A 21,806-nucleotide genomic window follows, 5' to 3' on the forward strand; every position below is an offset into this window, starting at 1 on the left:
CAGCACTAAGAACAGTAAAAATTTATCACATATTCTATATTCCCGTGGGTTGGCTAAATATGTTACTTTTGATATACCGAAAACAAGCTTATAAGGGATTTCAAACAAACACATATTTGTGTGTTCTTGTGTTGGAAAAGACAAGGAAAACATTAACCTCTTGAAGTTAAAACTGAACACTTTTAAGGTTCATCTAACTTGATTGTTTTTCTAAAGAAAAAAACACAAGCAATACATAAATGCGATTAAGTTTTTGTGATACAAGAGAGTTAGATTTCGGTGTCCTATTCATGGATTTGCCATGTAAAAAAGGCTGCAAACAGATAAATTGCCTTATAAAGGAATGCCAGTCTTAGGGTTTAAGTAGTATAAAGAAGCATCAAGAGTAATGCTTTATTATGTCAGTTGATGACATTTTAAAGTAATCAGCAAAGATCAGAAAATGTTCTCTGAATTTGGAGGAAAAAAAGTGGTTTAGATATTGCTGTTCTGTAAGACTAAGTAACTTTGAAGAGTATGTTATGTTTGCAACACAATTACCAGCACAAACTTTGCTGTGGAGTTTTACTTTTTAATTTTTTTTAAGTTGTAAGGGACCTATAGAGAAACATTTATTAGCTGAGAGTTTGTAACTACCCTTGTGTCTGGTCTGACATTGCTAAAACAGAGCAAATACATGTTGATGTTGTCTAGACTGGATTCTGTCCAGAAACATGTATGTAAACTTGCAAACCAGCTGATGGAGGGAAAGGGAAAACTCCACGAAGTAGGTGGAATAGCCTGTGAATTATTTGGCCATGCAGAAAAGGGAGCAGATCAGGACTAGAGGTGTGTGAGTCTGCTGGAAAAGCTGGAGGCATTAAGTTGTCACTGTGACAAACTAATTCTCTGCACGTATCCTGGTGCCCATCTGAGTCCAGTGGGCTCCCTGTGACACTGCTCTGCCATGCAGCTGACGAGTCTTCTGCCCTCCTGCCAGTGTGTGCCTCCTTGCTTTGCCTCAGACTGCACTGACTTTTGTGTGATTTGAAATAAAGAAATGCATCTGCTCGTCACCTTGCCTTCACTTCATTTTTAATCTGCTACCTGCTGCTTATTTCTGCTCCACTCCCTCCACTCTCCTCCCAGGAGGAGACTTCTCTGCAAAAGCTCTCAGCAGGCAGAAATGGTGGTAAGGACAGAGACATAGCAGAAACTGAATCCCTCTTCTATAGCTAAAAAGTCTGTGTTTTGTATCTTTACCAGTATCAAAATACATAAATCATAACTGCTAATTAACCTTAATTAATCCACAAGATTAAGTCCATGGCAGTCTTCCACTACCCTCTGTGTTTGCCTTTGGTTTTGCAAGCAACTGCACACATAAAGTGAGTTCAGATGAAAAGAAAGACCTAATCCTTTGCTCCCCTCCTGAAGTGCATCTAAGATCAACCCTATATATGTATATATGTACAGTTATATACACACAGTTATACGCATACATATATGCATGTGTCTGTGACATACATATATGTTTAATGGAAACCATGAGTTCCATCTAGATGGTGGCTATGTCAGAAACAGTGATATTAGCCTTTGTAACTAACCATGGACATTGCTCACTTTGACTTTCCTCCTCCTTCCCTCCCTTCTTCCCTCTGCTGCTACTCTTCAGAGCTACATTTTAGGCTTCCTATGGTTTTCACTGAGTTCACTACATGTCTTTCCATTGAGTTCAGCAAAAAACAAGCCTCACAACTAATTTTCAAAGCAGTATATATAAAACAAAATCATGTATGGAATCAGAAAAATATGCATGTGGGATAGTCTACATTATTACTCCATGTTTCAGATACTTTACTGACATCAGGATCTTCCAATGTTCACTATTATATATGCTCTATCTCTGTAACAGGAAGAAAATTCCAAGAAAACTTTTCCTCTCCTCACTAAGATCTTCCAGACAAGGCTTTTGCACCATTGATACAATCCTGATGTTTCATTTCCAGGCTGCACATGTGCACTACATTACACATATCTCAGAAGTGATCCTGTAATCATACATCAGCATCTGATAAATAACTTCTGACTGGCAAAGCAAATCTTCATTGCCCAAAGTAAATCTAATACATTACTTGGAGAGTAAGAAATACATGAAGCTGGGTCTGAGCATCCTTTAAAAGTAGGCATGGGATTTTTAAGCTACAGCATGTATGCATATAATACCTACATATATATATATATAAAATATATATATATAAAAGTATATAGCACATATATATGTGTATTCCATACATGCACTGTAATTTTCAAGACAGCTACAAATCTCCACATGCATTAAACTATCTAAAAACATAGAAATAGGCAAGCCTAATAAGTGGCATTTTCTTAAATTATATTTGAACAATAAACAGCGAGAGTAATACTGCAAAGTACTGCTCTATTCTCATGTATATCTACAATAAAATTCTAGGAACAGTTGTCTCCCAAACCATCCCCCAATAAAATAATAATTAAAAAAAAAAAAGGTAACACCCATATTTGTATAATCATTGTCAGTTCAAAAATAAAAAAAGAAAGGTAAACAAAGAAAAGAGAAAAAAGACATCCCCACTCAGAGTTGCATATTTACATTCTTCAAACTGTAGCGGTGAAAAATAATTCTATTAAGTGCAGGACATTCCTAGTGTTGCAGTAGTGACATTTTTAATAAGTTCTTCATGAAAACATTTCTTTTTTCCTTAATAGTGATGCATTCCATGACTATGTGAAAATTCTATTATCCCCTTCACTTGCAGCCAGTGGTTGAATCTGGGTTGAAAAGCTCCTTGTATAATGGAGGAAACAGTGTGTTCACTATGTCTGGATGAGATTGCTTAAATACCTGTAGTTTCTCTCCGTGCAAGTTGCAAAGTGCAGTAATGGTTGGTATCTTGGCTATTAACTGCGAGACATTAAAATAAAAAGTAAGAGAGAGTAAGAAAATTTAGTGTAAATTACAGTTTCCAAAAGAACTATGTTAACATGTTGTTGGGTAACTAAATGCAGTATTCTGAACTCCATGAAAATTATGAAAAGCACCAGGCATTGTCCTTACTACACAAGGCTAAAAACAATTGTCCTGGAAATTTAAGCCAAGTGTCAAAAATGCATTAGGAAGTAAGTGCCTCCAGGGGTATGCTTTTAATGCAGTGTCATTCTTGTGAGGGTACCATTTAAAAAGATTGGTGGACTGAACAAAAAACAGTAAGACTAGCTTTACTTCTCCTGCTCACTGCATGCACTTAAAATGCTGTTTTTAATTTACATTAATGTGCCAATACATGGAGAAATTGCTAAAAAATCTAAAACAGTCATGATCAAGGAATGCTTGGCTATTTGTTTTAACAATTTACCTTTGTCAAAGTCTCATCGTCGAGGTGGTTCTTCTGGATCACATGTTGAAGTGCAAAGTAAATCTTTTCCTGAAGCTTCTGGACCTTCCTTGGCTCTATTAACCAGGCTCGATCTGTAAAAAAGGAAAGCAAGAGCTCAAGTTAAGATGCACAGGCACGCTCATGGATGAACACAATGTCCCATGCTGGCAAGCATTCACAGCATTCATAATTCCCATGAGGATGGACTGCATGATAATTAAGATATGACTTCAGACACAAAGCCTCTTAATCCATTAAAGGATCACCTGAGTTTAATTAACAAAGTGTAGAGAAATGCAATGTTAGCCCTGCATCTCTTTGTTTAAACCAAGATGTTAAAGATAGGAGTAGAAATGAAAAAAGGCCCAACCATTTTAATATTCTCTGTTGGTACAATCAGCATTTTAACTTCATACTGGCTAGGTGAAAAACATGTCATGTTACCTCAGTGTCTTAATACATAAATAATAAAAATATTGATCAAAAAAGTTCTTTGAAAATAACAGAATATAATTATTTAAAAATTAAAATAAAGTATATCTCGTCATTTACTAGGCTAACACTTTGAGACCAAATATTATATTCTGAATAAAAAGAAATGGCTTCCTTCAAAATACTTTCTTTAATAATTCAACAGAATTATGAGTTGTTGCAATGTCTTGAAGTGCAAATTTCTCATTATTTAAAAATGTTCTCTTTTAAAACAACACAAAATAAAAGATTATCTGGGAGAATAACAGCTACAGACACAATTGTTTGGAAACCTATATGGCTTCTGCTGAATTCAAACCCAAGTCTCTGTGGTCTTCCTTAAGAACTATATTCTCACAAGTCATAGCTTCTGGAGACAAACACACAGGAAGAGAAGTAGCAGACCCGAGACAATCCACAAACCATTAATACAGTGTATTTACAGCACCATTGAACTTCTGTATTCCCATGTTGCAAACTTGTCTCTTTCTCCCTCTGTCCTTCAAACCAAACCAATTCTTGGGTATAGGTTTTAGCTTTCAAACAGGAAATAAGAAAATCTATTTTAACACAGGGTATAAATCTACATGTACAAATTGAAAGGTGAAGGAAAATGCCTTTCACTTTCACAGCTTTTTCACTAATTTCCAGCCACTGAAATAATGCATAGAAATAATACGTCAACCATTTCAACGTGTGCACATGTCAGAGGCTGGAGCTGAATAGCATTTCATCGTGGGAGGAGTATGACTGTCATTTGCCTGACTGTTGTTGGAGAGGCGTGTATGAAAAGTGTTTACCACCAAGTACTGTGAAAAGAAACAAAACCAAGCCTCTAGCTTCCTAATAGATGATCAGGAAAAGAAAATGATTTTTTTTGCAAAGCCGAAAGAATCACGCTCCCAGAAGGTAAGCCAATGGATCCTCTGCCACCGGTGACCGTAGAAATAGAATTAGCTGAGACAACACGCAGTCACTACACAAATAAGCACACAGTAATATTTAGACTTGACAGGTTAGGTGTCAAATTTTATGCTACTGCAAAAACATTCCATTCAATAGTGTTCAATCAAGGCTTACTGTGGCAGACTGGAGCTAAAATGAGTTACCATAGACAGAAATACTTGAGGATTTATCTTTCTGTCACAAGAATAAGCTTAAAAATATTCTATGGCTATTGGAGGACAGGTTTAATCACTTATCTGTCATGGATCATGCTGTATATAACACAATAGTTCTTAAATTTACTACAAGAGCTAGGTGAAACTTTTACGATGGATGTTAACTTTGTCTCCCAAAATGCTGTTTCTACCACCCGACATTGTCTGCAAATTTGGCTGGAATGCACTATATACCTCTAGTTATATTTATAAAAGTGCAGAGAAAAGACAATAGATCAGTGTCTACCCACAGAGGATACAAGAAGCAGTGGTTCAACTGTACTTCTTTGTTTGTGTTTTGAACTTGTGTACCTTTAAAGACTGCACAGGCCACTAGCCTGGAGAGTAATGTAGGCAAGAAGATGAGGGACAACTTCAGAAATCTGTTTTTGCAAAAAGGAAGATTGTGAGTCAGAATTTCAGAATTTCACAGCCAGGTTAAGTGTCTTACCACCTGAGTCTGGCATGTTAGCAAGTGGAGATGCCTCTGCAACCTTCCTGGACTCCTTGGGCAACTTTTAAACTCTGACATCAGAAATCAAAGTAAAGAATCATCTCTAAGCAGAGTGGTTAGGTCCATCCTAAAGGGGAAGATCTGGATTTGTGCTCTGATTCAAATAGAAAATGGGTCATACACTGGGCTTTGCAGCCTTAACAATTGTATTAGTGGATGCTTTTAGGTCCCCTTACTCCTGATGGAACCACTCTGTTTCAAATTGAAAATATCTGCCCAGGACTAAACTCAGATTAAGTTTAGGCTTCCAACTTGCTGCAATGGGGGGAAAAAAAAAATCAATCTAAAGAAAAGGTCTACAAGTAGATCTTTTTTACAAAATAGTAAACAAAAAAAAGTTGGTTTACTTAAAACTGCTTAAACAGTGAGATCAAGGGCAGATGAATCACCTTTCAGGATGATGGCTTCTGTAGAAAATAAATTTGAATATGAGTACATCCGTGTACCCATATTACTGGATGGAAGGACTGGTGCAGTTGCTTCTGTGAAGCAATGCTTGATTTTTATAGTGGGTGTCATTAGTGATGAGAATGAGCATGTTGACACCATCTGTGCTAGCCTAATTCTGCCTCACATAATCTCCACCATAGATGTGCAAAAGGGCAAAGTGACCTAGAGGAAGTTTTTAGCAGAACATGCTCGAAAAAAAAATTCTGGCAGGAGTTTTTGTGAAGGCCTTTCAAGAGGAGAACTTAGTGGGAACTGGAAGTCTACCTCCCCTGAGGCACATTCAAAAATCCCACACTAAACTGAGAGTTTATCTACTCAGTCCACCTTCTGAGTTGATTCAATCACAAAGATCTCTTTTCTGTGGTCAGGCAGCTAGCACTTATTGAATGAATGCTTGCTTGTGCAGAGTTGTGATATGTGAATACATGAAAAAGAGCATGTTGCCCCTGGAATCACCACTTTTCACCTGGAACTAAATTCAGACAGGACCTCACACAGACTTTTACTGCTCTTGTGCTTATACTCACAAAAAAAGCCAATTATAGGAACTAGATAATCTGCTCAGGGCTGTGAGGTTTGAGGTCCCTGAAAATGCTAGGAGGAACATGTACCTCCATGAGTACCATCCTTCTCTGTATGTGGTCTGGAGGAATGTCAGCCTGCACTGCTTATCTGCACAGTCCTCCATGTCTGTTATCCTCACACTTTGGATATATTTCCAGTATGTCTAATTTCTGATAATATACCAGAAGGAGAATGAGGTATATTTGGGTAATTCACACCTTCTTCCATTGCTTAATACATTGCTTAATATTGCTTAATACAGCTTCAGCTACTGTTTAAGTAGGTAGAAATAGAGGTGGACTAGGAGGAAAAAAAGAATCATTATGGTGTTTGGAATGAGAAATTACCTGGTGATATCAGAACAGCAGATGAAAACAAGGCAATTTCCTCCTCAGTTAGCTGTAAGGAACATAAATTCTTTGCAAAGTCAAACGCTTCATTCACCAGATCATCAGAACCTGCAGACCACAGAGGACAAAATCAGTGCTAGAAATTTATCAACTCTTTAACCTGACATGTAAAGTACATTGGTTTGGTATTAAAAAAAATCATGAGCGCATGTCTGTACTTCTAAACCAACTGCCTTACATCAGCTATTACAATTCTACCTACCCTTAAAATTTATCACTAAAACACCCACTGAATCACAAGAAATATCAAGAGTTAGGGGCATGACCTGAACAAAAATGGCATCTTAGGAGAGTATTTTCTATTCCCAGTGTGAAAAGAAATGTTATTTCTAAACAGATACTAAATAGAAAAGAGGTGAATGATAAGTCCTAAATAACTTTCACATATATAATTTTATTAATAGTACAAATATTCAGGAAAATTTGTGAAAACATCATAAAGACCACAATAAATTAACTAATGCATATTCAGAAATGCCTTAAGCTCGTAAAGTAGTGTTACATTTATCCATATGCAAATAAGAAAAATATATGCCTATATGATAGATCTACATATATCTGAAGCAAATCCCTCTCTTTGAGTTTGGTCCTGATAATGCATCAGTCTCATGGATGGGCAAAAGATATCCATTTAGCTATTAACATTTCAGGTAGCATTCAATATCATGTGGAGAAATGATGCAATTCTTTCATTGCATGAATGTAAATGAGCTTAAAAGTTTTGGGCAAACCAGTATTTTAGTTAAGTCCTTGTCTATATTTTGTAGTCGTTCATCAGTTTAGTCCCCATGTTGCTGGTGCTAAAATTGCCTCTGCAGGACACAATTAGTGGGAGTGATTTGATATATCATGCATAACTGAATTATGATGATAAACTTCTTGGATCCTGTCATAAACTAATGTTTTCTTAAAACTTCAGTTGGCAGAGTAAGAAACCTACTTGAAAAACCCTCATGACAACTATCACTGCTAGCAACTAATGGAGTCATCTTTCCTTTTTTCAGTTCCAGCCTAGAGATTCGTGGGTTTGGATATTCAACATTTACTGGAGATTTTCATTGTGGGTCACTATTTTCAGAAAGACAAATCTGCCACTATGTGGCTTAATTTAATTGGTTGAAAAGAAAAAAAAACAACATACCCAAGGCTTTAAACATTTGCATCCCTCCATACTTTCCTTCAAACAGAACAGTATTGTTGAGTGGGTTGAAGGCACGGCACATTCTTACCAAAACCACTTCCAAGCAGCCTATCAGATATGAGAAAGAGCAAAAGCACCACACTTAACTGCAAACCATCAGAATATATGAATTTTCATTAAAATATTTAAGGATACATCAGTTATTAGAAACATCAGCAAGGATCGACGCTCTTTAAAGACATATAGATGATATGTGTTTGAATGACAGAAACATATTTCTGTCTGCTTTGGATATAGAAAGGGGTAATTTCTGGTCCAGCTTAACTACCTTTTCTTTAGATTGATTCCCAACCCCCCTATTGCAGCAAGTTGGCAGCCTAAGCTTAACCTGAATTTTCCGATTTGAAATATTTTACGCTGAAAATCAGGCATTTATTAAGCCTCTTTTAAAGAAATATGAGTTATTGTTAGGCTTTTTAATGTATACAAAAAAGCAGGTTCATTCGATGTATATATAAATCCCAGCTTCATTTGGCTGGAGGGGAAGAATACCACAAAGTGTTTTTAGAGAGAAAACAGAAGTTAGAGGAATGTGAAGAACAACCCTAAATTGGGGTTTACTTTCCTGTTTCTTTTTCTTTTTTTTTTTGCTTTAAAGTTGGGGAATAGCCAAAAGATCCCCCCATGCCCCTCCTTAGATTTCTATATTATATCCTAACTGCAAAATATAAGGTTTGGGAAAATGAAGGGAAAAAATTCAAACATCCCTTAACTAAATCCACCTGTAAGAGGAACTGTGAATCTGAGGATTCTTTTGCAGACACACTTTTGAGTAACAAGTCCTGATTTTCTAACTCCTGCTTAGCATTAACAGCAAACCAGAAAATAAAACCTGACATATTTACACATGTTGAAGATAAACAGGGTTGTCTGCTGGTACAGTCAAATATAACTAAATGTTTCACTGAAGGTGCAGTTGTGTTGTTAGCTTCGCCAGTCAAACAAAGGAAGTAAACTGGCATCACTGGCATCTGCAGAAGCATAAGGAGCTTTAAAAAAATAGTTCTCATGCCACAATTCTGCTTTTCCAGAATATTGCCTGTGTATTCCCAGGGTCTTTGTATCCTCTCCCTTTGCACCTGTGCTTGCTGCCTAACTCCAGCCCCACACTGAGCCACAGCCCTCTGTGTATAGAGCACTGAATCACACTGGCTTTCAGCCTTAATGAAGAGCTCTTTTGAAATAGGAAGCACTTGCTACACTTTAACAAGCTGCCTCAAACAGCATCCTGGCTTTTACACATGGAGGGTGCAAGAAACTGATATGACAGGGTAAATGCAGTAAATTACCAGTTGCAGTTTGCTTGGTCATACCATTTTGTCCTCTTGAGTTTGGCAGCGTTACTACATAGTCACAATAAATCTTATCACAATTCTTCTGGAGGACAGAATCCAAGTCCCATGACAGCGAAGGAAATCCTTTTCCCCCTTGCCCTTATGCATGTACATGCACACCCAGGCACGCACAGAGAGCACAGCCACAGCACAGTGCCATAATCCGTCCTCATTTATTCTGAAACCAACTGGCACTAGCAGGGATTTTCCCTCCTGTGCAGTGGCTGGAGGGTATTTTTGTAGTCTCATTAAAAAGATTAGAGATGACCACAGAGGCAGGCCCCGGTGAGCCTGCGTTCATTTCACTAATGACAAGTGGGGATTTTACAGGGTGGCAGATGACTGATTTGACCAGCTCAGTTTGCAGGGCTCTTTCACACGTCAGGTTTGAGACTGCAGTTTCTGCAATGATTGTGTGAGTGTGCATACTTAGTCATGTTACTGCCTTCCTTTACAGTAGGTCTGATTACTAACGTGGAAAAAATACGGAAGAGTTAATGTAGGTAATTAGACAGACAAATTAAGGCTCATTCAAAATTAAAATGATTTGCAGAACAAGTAAGAAGAGCACATTTGTAACGTGCTGGATGCTAAAGCAGTCTCAAGCCTCTGGTCTTTACCCACCTGATTTAAGGAGAAGAATTTGGTCATTCTGGCAGAGCTCCATGAAGCCTGTTATGCGCTTTGCAAACTCCACCACGTACTGGATAGCATGGGTGATCTGAATGGCACACTGCTGCCACAGAGCTTCTCTGGTCTTCCAGGAAAATACACACAGAGAAGCAGAACAGTGAGCAAATGGGTTCATCAGCACTTTAACTTCTTCAGGTGGCCTTGCAGAAAGGCACAGACCTCAGACTCTGACCCCAACCCCAGGCAGAGCTAGCAGCATCTCTGTTTCTCTTTAGGCAACTGACACTTTTCACTCGAAGGCTGTTTTCACAAGCTGTTTGCCCCAGTGATCTGAACTCTGGCACTGCCTCTTCAAAGGCGAAGAATGCATTGTCCAAAGTTAAAATGTGATTTTAATGTTGGCTTTTGTGCAAGATAGACAGTAGCACAAACAACGTAAACATCCCAGGAAAGAAGTGTCACAGTGCTACTAACTATTTTTGCTAGTTTGGTTTCAATTCAATTTCAATTAAAAAATAACATATAATTAAAGTATCATTGCAATTTGAACACTGACTGCACAAAAAATTATTTTCCTTGATAATAATTTTCCTTGCACACACAAGTGCACAAATGTAAATTGATGCTCTTGGTCTCTGCAAGCTGCGATATATCTTTATTCTAGTATGCTTGATACATAGTATGGTCGATACATAGTATGCATAGCCCCTCGGCTTTCAAATGTCAAGCTGGAGTCTCTTCTCTCGCATGATCAGCTAATGTGCCAACTGAAATCTGCCTGAAGAATCATTGCTAGCTTTGCTGGTGCAAGAGGCACAAAGATTTCTGTTAACTGGACTACACCTGAAAAGATGCCAGTGGGAAATAGTCTAACTTGACCTAGGAATTGCAGAGGTACAACAAAAATGTAGCGTAATGAGGTAATTTCTCCACCCAGTTTTGAGTAACTTCAGTTTAAGGAGTTTCACTTTGTCATTTTCTGTTGTCTGTAAATGACAGGTACTTGTTATTCACATAAAAAGCAAGTGCATTTTTAAATTCATAAGGAAACAAAGTTAGGTTGACTTTCTTCTTAATATCCTTACAACAGGGGATCCAACCCTGATCACATTAAATTCACTGATTTTCTGCATGAAGTTTTAGGCCTGTGATAAGAAGCAAAGCGTGGAAAGCTGCATGCCATAACCATGCCTAACCTCTGACATTTACAAACATCCCAACATGCTGGAAAGCTGCTGCTTTTTATGAAGTATCACTCCTTTGCTTTCTGTAACCACTCTTCAAAGATATTTAAATGTCTGTTTTGATCTCTATGAAACTCATCAGTGTATCCTTGACAAATGCATTATTACATGTTAGCAATTTCAAACCATAAGGTGTAGAAGAAAGAGGATTGTACCTTGCTCTGGTAAACCTTTATTTCTTCGTATGTGTGGGTCTGCCAGGCTAGCTGGTGCAGTTCCTCCATTGTATATTGACATGTCTCCAAATGAGATTTGATGATATTCTGTGCAATTCGATCTGTGAAGAGGCAAATGAAAAAATAGCTTGCATGAAACAGCAAAGAGTGATTTGCAATAGCAACATGCTGGAAACATTAAAGTTGCTGGAAAATGCAGATTAAAAAAAAAACACAACTTTTTTTTGCAATGTTACCTTTTTCATTTTTTTTAAGATTTCATTTTCTGAAGATGACTTTTGCAAAATATTTCAGTATTTAAGCCAAAGGCAAATAATGCTTGATAAATAGTGCATCTGCAAATGAAAATAACACTGAATCTTGTAAAACTACTCAGAATCTTTCATTCTGGAAGTGATTTATTTTTTTTTTTCTGTGTTTAAATGATTTTTATTTGGACATCCTGGTTGCTTCATCAGTTCTGTCTGCCCCAAGCCTGTGCAGGTGTCCAGCTCTGGCAGCTCAATCCTTGCATGGGTATTCGCATTACCTTGGGATAACTCATATCAGAGAAACAGAAAACAGGTCTCCTATTTTTTTTCAGATTAGTTTCCAGCTGGATCAATTTCTGATTTAGTTTGAACATGAACACAGAGACTGGTTCTAGCAAGGGGTAAAATTAGTGTCCTGGGTCTTCACAGAATCACAGAATCATGGAATGGTTTCATTTGGAAGGGATCTTAAAGATTGTCTAGTTCCATCCCCACTGCCATGGGCAGGGATCCCCTCCAGTAGACCAGGTTGCTCAAAGCCCCATCCAAGCTAGCCTTGAAGGAGAGATGATGGCAATAGATCTCACATACAGGATTAAGTTATTATAAAAATTATTCTGAAATTGCAGCCTTAGAAACTACTGCCTAACATGGAATGCGGGATGCAAGGGGGAAGGGAAACTTTCAGTTCTGGCCTAAGTTCCCACTGAAATGTAAAGTAAACCTCTCAAGGAAGTATTTTAAAGTAGATCTTCGCCCTTTAAGCCAGCTGACTGGATTAAAAAAAATTCACAAAAAATTCCAGCATTAATTCATTACCACTGGAAGTTGAAATGTCTTGATAAAACATGCTACAGAAATGCGATGATTTCTTATTTTGCAGCTTTGAGACCTATATGTCTAATGAAGCTCAGTGTTTCAGCCTGAAGACATTGCTTAAACTGAATCCCTTTTGAAAAATGGAAAAAAGTAGAAGCCACAGAACTGAACTGAAGCCCTTGTGTCAGAGCTGGCATTTTACAGAAAACATGTTTGTCAAAAAAGGAAGGCACATTTACAATGCATTAGCCAAATTTGAGCATGGGAAGTAGAAAGAACTAAGAAGGTGGATCTGGTGCTTGGAGTCCCAGAATAACTGTTTCTTTGGCCAAATGTTGACTGAATTTTAAAACACAAGCAAGAAGGAAAGCTGAAAAATGAATGTAAACATGTATGTGCTCCCTGCAGTCACTGCTATAGGAGTATTAGTTAAAGGAGAGATGTCTGCGTTACTGTCACAGCTAATAAGCTGAGACTCAATGGAAAGGTGCCGAAGAAAACACAAAAGAATTCCAGGTTTTTGTAGGAACAATAAAACCTGTTCAATTCAATCTTTACAGGTACCCCCTTAAAGGTCAGCACTATCTTTAGGTTTCCTGATGAGAAAACTGACTCAAGCATAAAATAAGTAAAAGCACATACTCGTAAGTACAAGGTTCTATCCATTGTTCTTTTATGGAATGTTGGATGCAAGTCTTAACCCATGATGGTAAGCTCTTGAGTTTTGCAGTAAAACCATATAAATGAGGATGCTGGAATAAGTGGATGATGTATTCAAACAGATATTTTTTTAAAAGATTGACAAAGATTTATTTTAATTTCTTTAACTAAGACAAGCAAATAATACCCATCTTTTTTTAGGAAGATCAAATTTCACTTGTTAAGCCCCACACTGTTCTAATTAAAGTACAGTTTTAACAATATCATCTTTCTGGAAACATCCTTAGCCACAGTAAACCTAAGTGATAGGTTTTGTTACTTACGTTCCTGGAAGGTTTTAACCAGACAAAACTAAGGTATGGGTATAGGAACATTTAAGCCTTGTATCTAAAATACCAGTGAAAGAAGTATGAGTTCAATTTGTGTTACAATTCTGCAGCCTGAATGGAGAAGGATTTTCTTCTCTGGACCCACTCAATGGTCTTTTTCTCTCTAGTGCTTCCCAGCCCAGGTCTCCTAGCTATACCATTTGTTACCAAAGCTGGAACTATTCAAAATCTTGACATGAAGGAATACCTAAAATACTCTAATGTTATGCACAGGCAGATTTTGAATCAAATAAGGTGACCTGATGCTAACAATCTGAAAATCAAACCATTTCACTGACCTCAAAATATACTTGATTAGCAGCTCTACATTACTGCAAAGATTCCCAGCTCCACTCCTTTTCCTACCATTTATGTAGTTTCCTTAGGACCGAAGAACTGACAAACTCTTCAGGGTTTTGTAGGGATGGCATGCTGTGTTTTACCCCTATACATCTTTTCCTTGTGTACTTGTGCTTATTTTGAGCTGACATTAAAACCCATTTAGATGTGTGAAGGCTTAGGGCAATCACAGCAAGCAGCAGCTCTGAATGCTGACATCCAAAGAGGAATCAGGTGCAAGACAGACCTGAAACTCTTGTGCAGCAGGCTAGGCAAGGCAGAGTGTGTGATGGAAAGGGTACACTGGGTCTCAGGGGAGGAGCAGACTGCTTCATTCAGAACATGCAGAAGAGAAGGCTGCTTACTTACACTCAACAGTGGAGTCACTGGAGGAAGTTTCATGCAAATGTAGCATACACTGAGTATGCAGACATGACATGATGAAAAGATTAAATAAGTATAAGCCTGTCTTGTCTTCTCAGATGGTCCATCAGCAGATGATCCAATACAGGTAGAGCAACAAACATCACTCTCATAAGGTTTCAAAGACCATACCTTTTTTTCTGTCATTTTCATTTTTCTGCCACTTTTCCATCTTTTCACTAATGAAGTCGGAATCAGCACAGATCTCAGAAATCCCATGCAGAAAGAGGTTCTTAAATCACTGGAAGAACGTACTGACATCTAATGGAAACTGTCCTGTCACATGGCACAGCTAATGTGCTGGGCAAAAACATGATTCATTTCCATGAGACCTGGCAGCTCTGAAGCACTGCTGGCAAGTGAGTTCGAAAGATTAATTCTTCTAGTAGAACTAGGAAAAAATGTCAATGAGGAAAAAAAGCAAACAGCTTCTTAGAGCAACATGGAGAGCTATTGCCTTGCTAGAGGGGCTATGGCCTTAATCCTATGGAGGTACTCTGCTGGGGAGGTGCTCAACAGCAATGTCCCTCCTGTTCTCCAGGCTAGAAGAGTCCAGCAAAATTAGTCAAAGCACCAAATCTTGACTGCTTGTTTTGTTTTCAAAAATCTTAGGCCAGAGATTTCAAGGATCCCCTTACACTGGAAGCTGCACAGACACATATAGGAATCCTGTTTGGATGTGTTGTGAGGACTATAAGAGACAACTCCATTTTTGGAGTTCACCTCAATGTGAACTTCATTTCTGCTTGAAATGTTGTCAGTTTCCATTTGTGCAATTTACAAGATTTGCAAGGCTTGCATTATGAAAAGGAAAACAAAAGAGATTATGCTGGCCACTCAGGTGTGAGAATCAAAGTCTGCAATACTTTCTTTTACAAGCACCAACTGCCGCAGCTGCTGAGTGCAAATTAAGGATTCCAACCAAAAGAATTACTGAGCCTGCATGATAGTACACCACCAGCATTATAATTACAGATGTAAACTGGAGGATTTGTAAAGCTTATCTGCTATAGTACGTAAACACAAATGTAGGCCTAGGTGTTTCACTCCTCCAAAGTCTCCATACTTGTTTATTATATTAGGGCAGTATCTCCTACACATACATCATGATCCTTTCATACTACATGATATCGTGGAACCTGACAGCCACAGCATAGCCTGGAAAACTGAGTATGCCTGGGAAACATGGTCCACAGACAACATGTTCCTATTGTCTGAACTCCAGCATGCACTGTGACAGGGAAACTTTTGCATGAGGTAGCTTGCTTCTAAGTTTGAAGATTTCTTTGTTTGGTATTGAAAATTTTCATAGAAAAGCAGACACTTTTGGTACAAAGCTATGTTTCATGAGAAAAGTATGTTTCTATAAAAACCTACTTGCTTCCAAAGAGATAAACCAGAAACAACATACTCAAGAAAACAGTCAATAGTTATAGATAATATGACGTCTTGAAAAGTCAGAAATACTCAAATAAGGCTTACCCTGGAATGACCACTTATATTTCATTTCTGTCCTGCATATATCTGACTGGTTTTCTCTAATGGGTCAGTATTCTAGCTTTAAAGTCTTTTCCATTCTTAGGGGTGACAAGGAAACCTAGATATTGTTGATTGGCATGACTGGAGAGCAGAAAGCTGAGAGACTGGGCCGGCCTCCATATCCTGCAGCTGGTGGCAACACTGCCTTTCCTCTTACAGCAGCTCAGATACTGCTGGTGGGGCTTCAAAAGATGCCCAGCAAGATGGGGAGATAAATTAATTGGGACATTGCAATTCAGCAGTGTAAAAAAAAAAATAACTCAAATGCATAGAAGGAGATGTCCAGAACTAGCTGAAAATTATATATTAGGAAGCTGAAGGATTATATGTCAAACAGGTTTTTCCCATTAAGAGAAAAAATTGTGGATTGCTTGAAAGAAATACTGTGTGCTTGTATGTAATTTTGTGGTCTGTGACATGCAGCTTGTCAGGCAAGACTGCCTTAATACCTATAACTAGACATAGCAAAAAAAAAAAAAAAAAGAGTAAGATGTACAGTGGGTGAAATAAAAGCTGTACAACATGAAAGGGACCATGGTAACAGGATAAATGAAAGATCTATGACATGTCCACTTGGGCTTGTGGCTCAGTGCTTACAAACAAGGCTGTTGAGGCCAGTATCTGAAAGAGGCCACGTGCAAATGTTGATGGGAACTTTCCTGATGCATAACTAGGGATCTCACTGGTGCTAACAGAATTAGATAAAGCTCTCAGGGAAAAGCAGCATCTGGAGAGTCAGATGTGGAATATAAAACATAGACAAGATAGGGATGAAGAGGGTCAAAGAGATTAATGCTGCTTTAGGAGACAAAGTGGCTTTAAATTTAGCCTGGCCTGCCAAGTGAGTGAACAGAAAGATCTGAGGATGGCCCAGTGAAGAGTGAAGTAAGCTATAGCACAATTAGTGCAACAAACCCACCATAGTTTCCTATAGATGTGTCAAATATCACTTGCCATTCCCTCTCTGACCTCCCGTCCCCTGTGCTTGGCTGGGTTAAGGGTGCCATGAACACGTACTAGGGGCTGCCCTGCTCAGGTAACCACCATCTATTGGGGTGAACATGGGCTTGGGTCATAGCTTCTGCTTTTCTTTAATGTTGTCTTCCTCCATCACCTGCAGGACAGCCCCTTTTTTAAAGCCTGTTGAAGCTCAAGCAGCTGAGATTCTGCTTCCCTTCACTTAAGCTGGACAGTAGGTAAATAAATGTCCCTGCCCATGGCAGGGGGGTTGGAACTAGATGATCTTAAGGTCCCTTCCAACACTAACTATTCTATGATTCTAAGTGTTGAATGGTCCTGACAGAAGGACTGGGCAGACAGCAAGCCTGCAAAAGCCCTATTCCATCAGCAAAACCAAAAGTATATGTTGCTAGTGAAGAGCAACAGTGCACAAGCTATATACCTCTCACATAAACTTGGGAATAAAGCTCCCAACAACTTCCAGAACAGCAAATGACCTTTTCTATTTGCAGTTTTGGCTACTCTGCTGGGCCCTTTTATATTTTTTTTCACCTATCCTTTTTTTTCCCTAATGTAATTTCTTTTTTTAGATTTCAGTAGACACCTCATGAAAAGCATTCTCCAAAGGTTATGATAACTCAAACATGTATTGCACCAGTGGGTTAGGAGCTGCTAAAATCCTGAATACATACAGAGAACTGAACATTGCAACCTATATAATATAAATCAGCATAGCACAGACCTGCAGGGGTCTATCATCAGCTGATGAGTCAGTCCTGCCTTTTTCACCAACTCCTTGTAACATTCAGAGATCTCAAACTACAATACTGAGTAAAAAAACTCTGAACTTCGGGTCAAGTAAAATGCTGGCGGGGATGGGTGTAATAACTCCATGAACTGCACATAGCATTCACCAGCTGTGAATTTGGCCTGCTAAGTGGAAATTATCCAGACTATTCAGCAGTGTCTGTTTCCTACAGGCTCTTTAGTTCTTTCATTTGTCTCTCTTTTCTCAGGAGAGACTCTCAGTTTTTCTCAGCATTCCCTTCTTTTGCACTGGGAACTGAAGAACTTTGAAGTGTGCCTCCTAAAACACTGATAATCAGCCTCAATTAAAATGAATAATGAATTTTTAATTTGCCACTTACCCTTAGGATCCAGTTGAGTAGCTAAGAGCTCATCTCAGCTTATATCCTAAGTTGAGCTCTCACAGGGATACCCTTTGAAATAATGCAGCAAAATACCACATCTTTGGCTGGCTGCTGTAAGCTTGGGTATCAGTTCATACAACTTTGAAAACTCCAGCTAAACATTCTAAATAAAATCTTTGTTCTAGGATCCAAAATAATGCCAAGCTAGTATCAGATTCACACTCTTCTGTATTCTAATTCAAGGGTAATAAGACTGCAAAATGAAAAGTTTCATTATACCGATTAGCTCAATAAATTCTTAGTAGTAGAGGCACTGGTGCAGGTAACAAAGCAAAACTATGTCTTGTGGTTGCTGTCAAACATGAATAATAGGTCCCAATTCTTTTAAATGAACTGGCTGAACAATATGAACTTTTATTTTTTTTGCAGAAAAGTGGGATCATTTTTTCCTAAAAGTGGTTGCAAAAACCTCATCCCGTTTTTCATCTGTCCCTGGCATTCTCAATACCATAATGCACAAAAATGTCCCTTTCAAAAACTGTTATAGATAGACTGACAAGTTTCAGAATCCCCGTTTGTTTAATAAATTTGTAACGCTACACAATATGCAGCCTAGGAAGATGATATGAAACATTAAAACACTCATCTGAGACTACAAGTGCTTGAATTTAGTTCAGGAATAACCCTCCCTTGTGTTCAAGTTATTGAATGCTTACTGTCAGGAACAGATTGCACACTGAGTCAATGTTATGTGTGTGAATTCTGTATTTCCTCTCCTTTTGAAATACATAATTTTCATTTGCTTTCAAAAAAATGCGAATAAATTTCAACAAATGACAATACAATTGAATGAAGTCCTAATCCGAAGGAACCTAGAGGATGGACCTAGTATTCTGTTAAATCCTAGAGGATCTTTATAAATGCTTTAAAGGTCTCCACTTATTAATACTTTTGCTGGGTCTCAGCCAATTTAGTAAAATGTGTATTTTGAACTAATTAGAAATCATTTAGCTGGCAGCAAAAGCACTAACCATGGCAATCACTAGAGCTTACAGGACATGGACTCTACAGGCACCATATAATTATCACAAATTTATTGAGATGAGCTCTTTCCTAACTTCTTCCAGGACAGCTTACACAAAGAGATCTTTATATTGAAATTCAGACTGTTCCGAAGAAAGAATCATTTACTACAATTAAGCAAACATTGCTGGAGTGACAGTGTTCACTACAAAACCTACAAATACGCACAGAACAATTGGAATATTATGGGTTTTAAACTAGGGTTGGGAGGGTTTGCCCTGTCGGAGTCTGCAAAAGGCTGGGACATGCATTTTAGACACACATATTAGCACTTCTTTCACTCTCACAGGCTTACATTTAGATTTTTATACAGATTTTAAGCAATCTAGGCACAGAAATGCTTTACAAAGTAATAACAAAATGATGGTTCTATTTTACTGTAGTGTGGCATCTGAGGTGGATGAAAGTGCTGTTAGTGTATATTGTCAGAAAGTGAAACAATTTGGTCATCATAAGCAGTAACAGAGATTTCAGTAATTACGAGAAAAAAAAATCCATGCAGTCATAAAAGAACACAAGACAGCACTCCATGCCTTAATATCTTGCTTTAACTGCTGTAGTTTACATGTGACTTTCATCCCTGCAAGACTACTGCACTATAAAAACTGTGTTCTGATAATCCGTTTCAGAATTTGTCTGAGGCCTATATCTTACTGCATTGTATTTTTCCACTAAATACATCCATGTGCCTCTCCAGCATGTTTCACTCCAATTTTCTCTCACATCTTTTCACTCTTGCATAAAAGAATTGCTGCTGTTCTATGAAATAAAATATCAAAACTGAATGCATTGAATAAAGATATTGTTAACTATAGAGCTGTAAACAGCACTGCAAACTGGAACAAGCAGAATTACATTATTCTCAAGAATAAGGTGTAAAATAGTGAAAAGTATGCAATGAGTGATGAAATCTTACAGACAGAAAGCATACAGTATAAAAAAAAAAAAAGTGAACTATGCCCTCAGGAAGTCAAACTTAGGATGTTGCATGTGTACCAGGAAAGAAAAAACAAACTTCTGCTGGCTTCCATGTGCCTGCAGGTTAAAGAACAGTTGAATGATGTCTAGGATAGCAAAGAAATACAGTATGGACCCCAGATTAAGCACAAGGTAAGTATGCATATTGTCAGTGCTGACTACTCAGAAGCAACATTACACAAACATTAAGGACAGGGAGCACTGACACTGAGATAAAGGGATTACTCAGATAAGGAAGTAAGCAATGTATCACTACTAATTCACAACAATTTTTGCAGATAGTATGCCGCTTCCAAACACTACAGTGATTCCTAAGTCATCACTGCCTTGCCCTCTTCATTATCATCTGCAGTGTTATTTTTGCCTCCTTGGGGTTGTGTGTGAGACACAGCCCTGCAAGACAGCATCCTTCACACGTCCCAGGCCCTCTGTACCCCGGCAACTGCTCTGGTCTTCTCTTTTTGAGGGTTTCTGCTATTGACACTGCTGCTGTGAAGCTTACAACAGGAAATCAACCAAATAGCTATTCCTACAGCTGGCGGCAGCAGCACGCCTCAGTACTCATTATACCGTTAGCTTTACATAGATCTTTTTGTGTGATCTCTAATCTGACAATATTCACAGCACAGTGTCATTCCTGAGAAGATTGTCATGATTGATATATGGTAATATATGGGATGTATGATATAGTATTTTACATATTTTCACTGCTACAAATCGTTGCTTTCTAAATCCTTTTTGGATTTTCAGTAGAATGAACATATTTTGTCAAGGTTGGTTATGCAAGAAAAATTCATATCTTTTAAGAAAGGAGGAATTTTATATAGTTGCTTTAATGGATTAGAAATTTAATGACTTTAAAGAACTATATTATCATGCTTTAGAAATGTAAGCTATAGATTAAGTTTGAATGCATCTCTTTAATTAATTTGTAAAGCAATCTGAAAACCAAGTCAGACAGAATAAAATACCACAAAATGTTCCCCATCCTCAATCTCAGTTCAAAGATGTCACTGATTTTATTCATTTCACTGCTTAATCCAGCTACTTACATTGTTCAAATAATCATGAGCACAGTTAAGCTGAGACCCCAGTGTCTTGGGTCCTGCAGAACAACATGGTCAGTAGACGATTTTATTTTCTTGAAAACATGTATCTTATGTCAGAAGTTACTAAATTTTACCTCTCTGTGAACAGAGCTCTTGATTGCATTCCCACTTGCAACACTTATCCGCACAATAAAAATAAAAGACAGTATTTAAAATGGCCTTTTCTGCAACATCTCTAGTGCATGGCCTGTCTGTGATGAAACCCCAGCTAGGAATACTGCCAATGGTCATAATTTGTAAAATTATTGTGACATAAGTAGTTGGCCTGCATTTGACATATGGAGAGATTTAGATGCATGAAAAGTGAAACTGTTTTCAGAAATAGCCAAAAAGCTTTATAATTTGCAGGAAAATCCAGTCTTGGGTATATTTTTAGGCTCCCTACTCAATTTTCAAATAGTTTTAAGTAATTACTTTACTGTATAAATTTGAATTAGAGTCAAAAAAGCACACTGCATCATGCTTATTGAGCTGCTATAGTTTGTGCTAAGGACTGCCAGTACCAACATGCAACTGATCCAAAGTCCACTGCAGTTACTGTGAGGATGCCCAGTGATTTGAAAACCACAGGGTG

General features: G+C 38.0%; 1 protein-coding gene across 1 annotated transcript in view; it reads right to left on the reverse strand.

Annotated features, from left to right (window-relative positions):
• Positions 1-256: 256 nt before the first annotated feature.
• RORB (RAR related orphan receptor B) overlaps positions 257-21,806 on the reverse strand; it is a 130,335-nt gene continuing 108,785 nt past the window's right edge. The window contains exons 5-10 of the mRNA XM_057425814.1: positions 11,532-11,653; positions 10,124-10,256; positions 8,106-8,213; positions 6,902-7,012; positions 3,375-3,487; positions 257-2,923 (exon numbers count right to left, since the gene is read on the reverse strand). Of these exons, the coding sequence (XP_057281797.1) occupies positions 2,768-2,923; positions 3,375-3,487; positions 6,902-7,012; positions 8,106-8,213; positions 10,124-10,256; positions 11,532-11,653 (743 nt within the window). The 3' untranslated portion in view covers positions 257-2,767. The remainder of the gene's footprint in view (positions 2,924-3,374; positions 3,488-6,901; positions 7,013-8,105; positions 8,214-10,123; positions 10,257-11,531; positions 11,654-21,806) is intronic.

Source organism: Pezoporus wallicus, unplaced genomic scaffold (assembly GCF_028554395.1).
Source record: "Pezoporus wallicus isolate ANWC-B61680 ecotype Strahan unplaced genomic scaffold, APGP_CSIRO_Pwel_v1 contig_7485, whole genome shotgun sequence".
Taxonomy (NCBI): Eukaryota; Metazoa; Chordata; class Aves; order Psittaciformes; family Psittacidae; genus Pezoporus; species Pezoporus wallicus.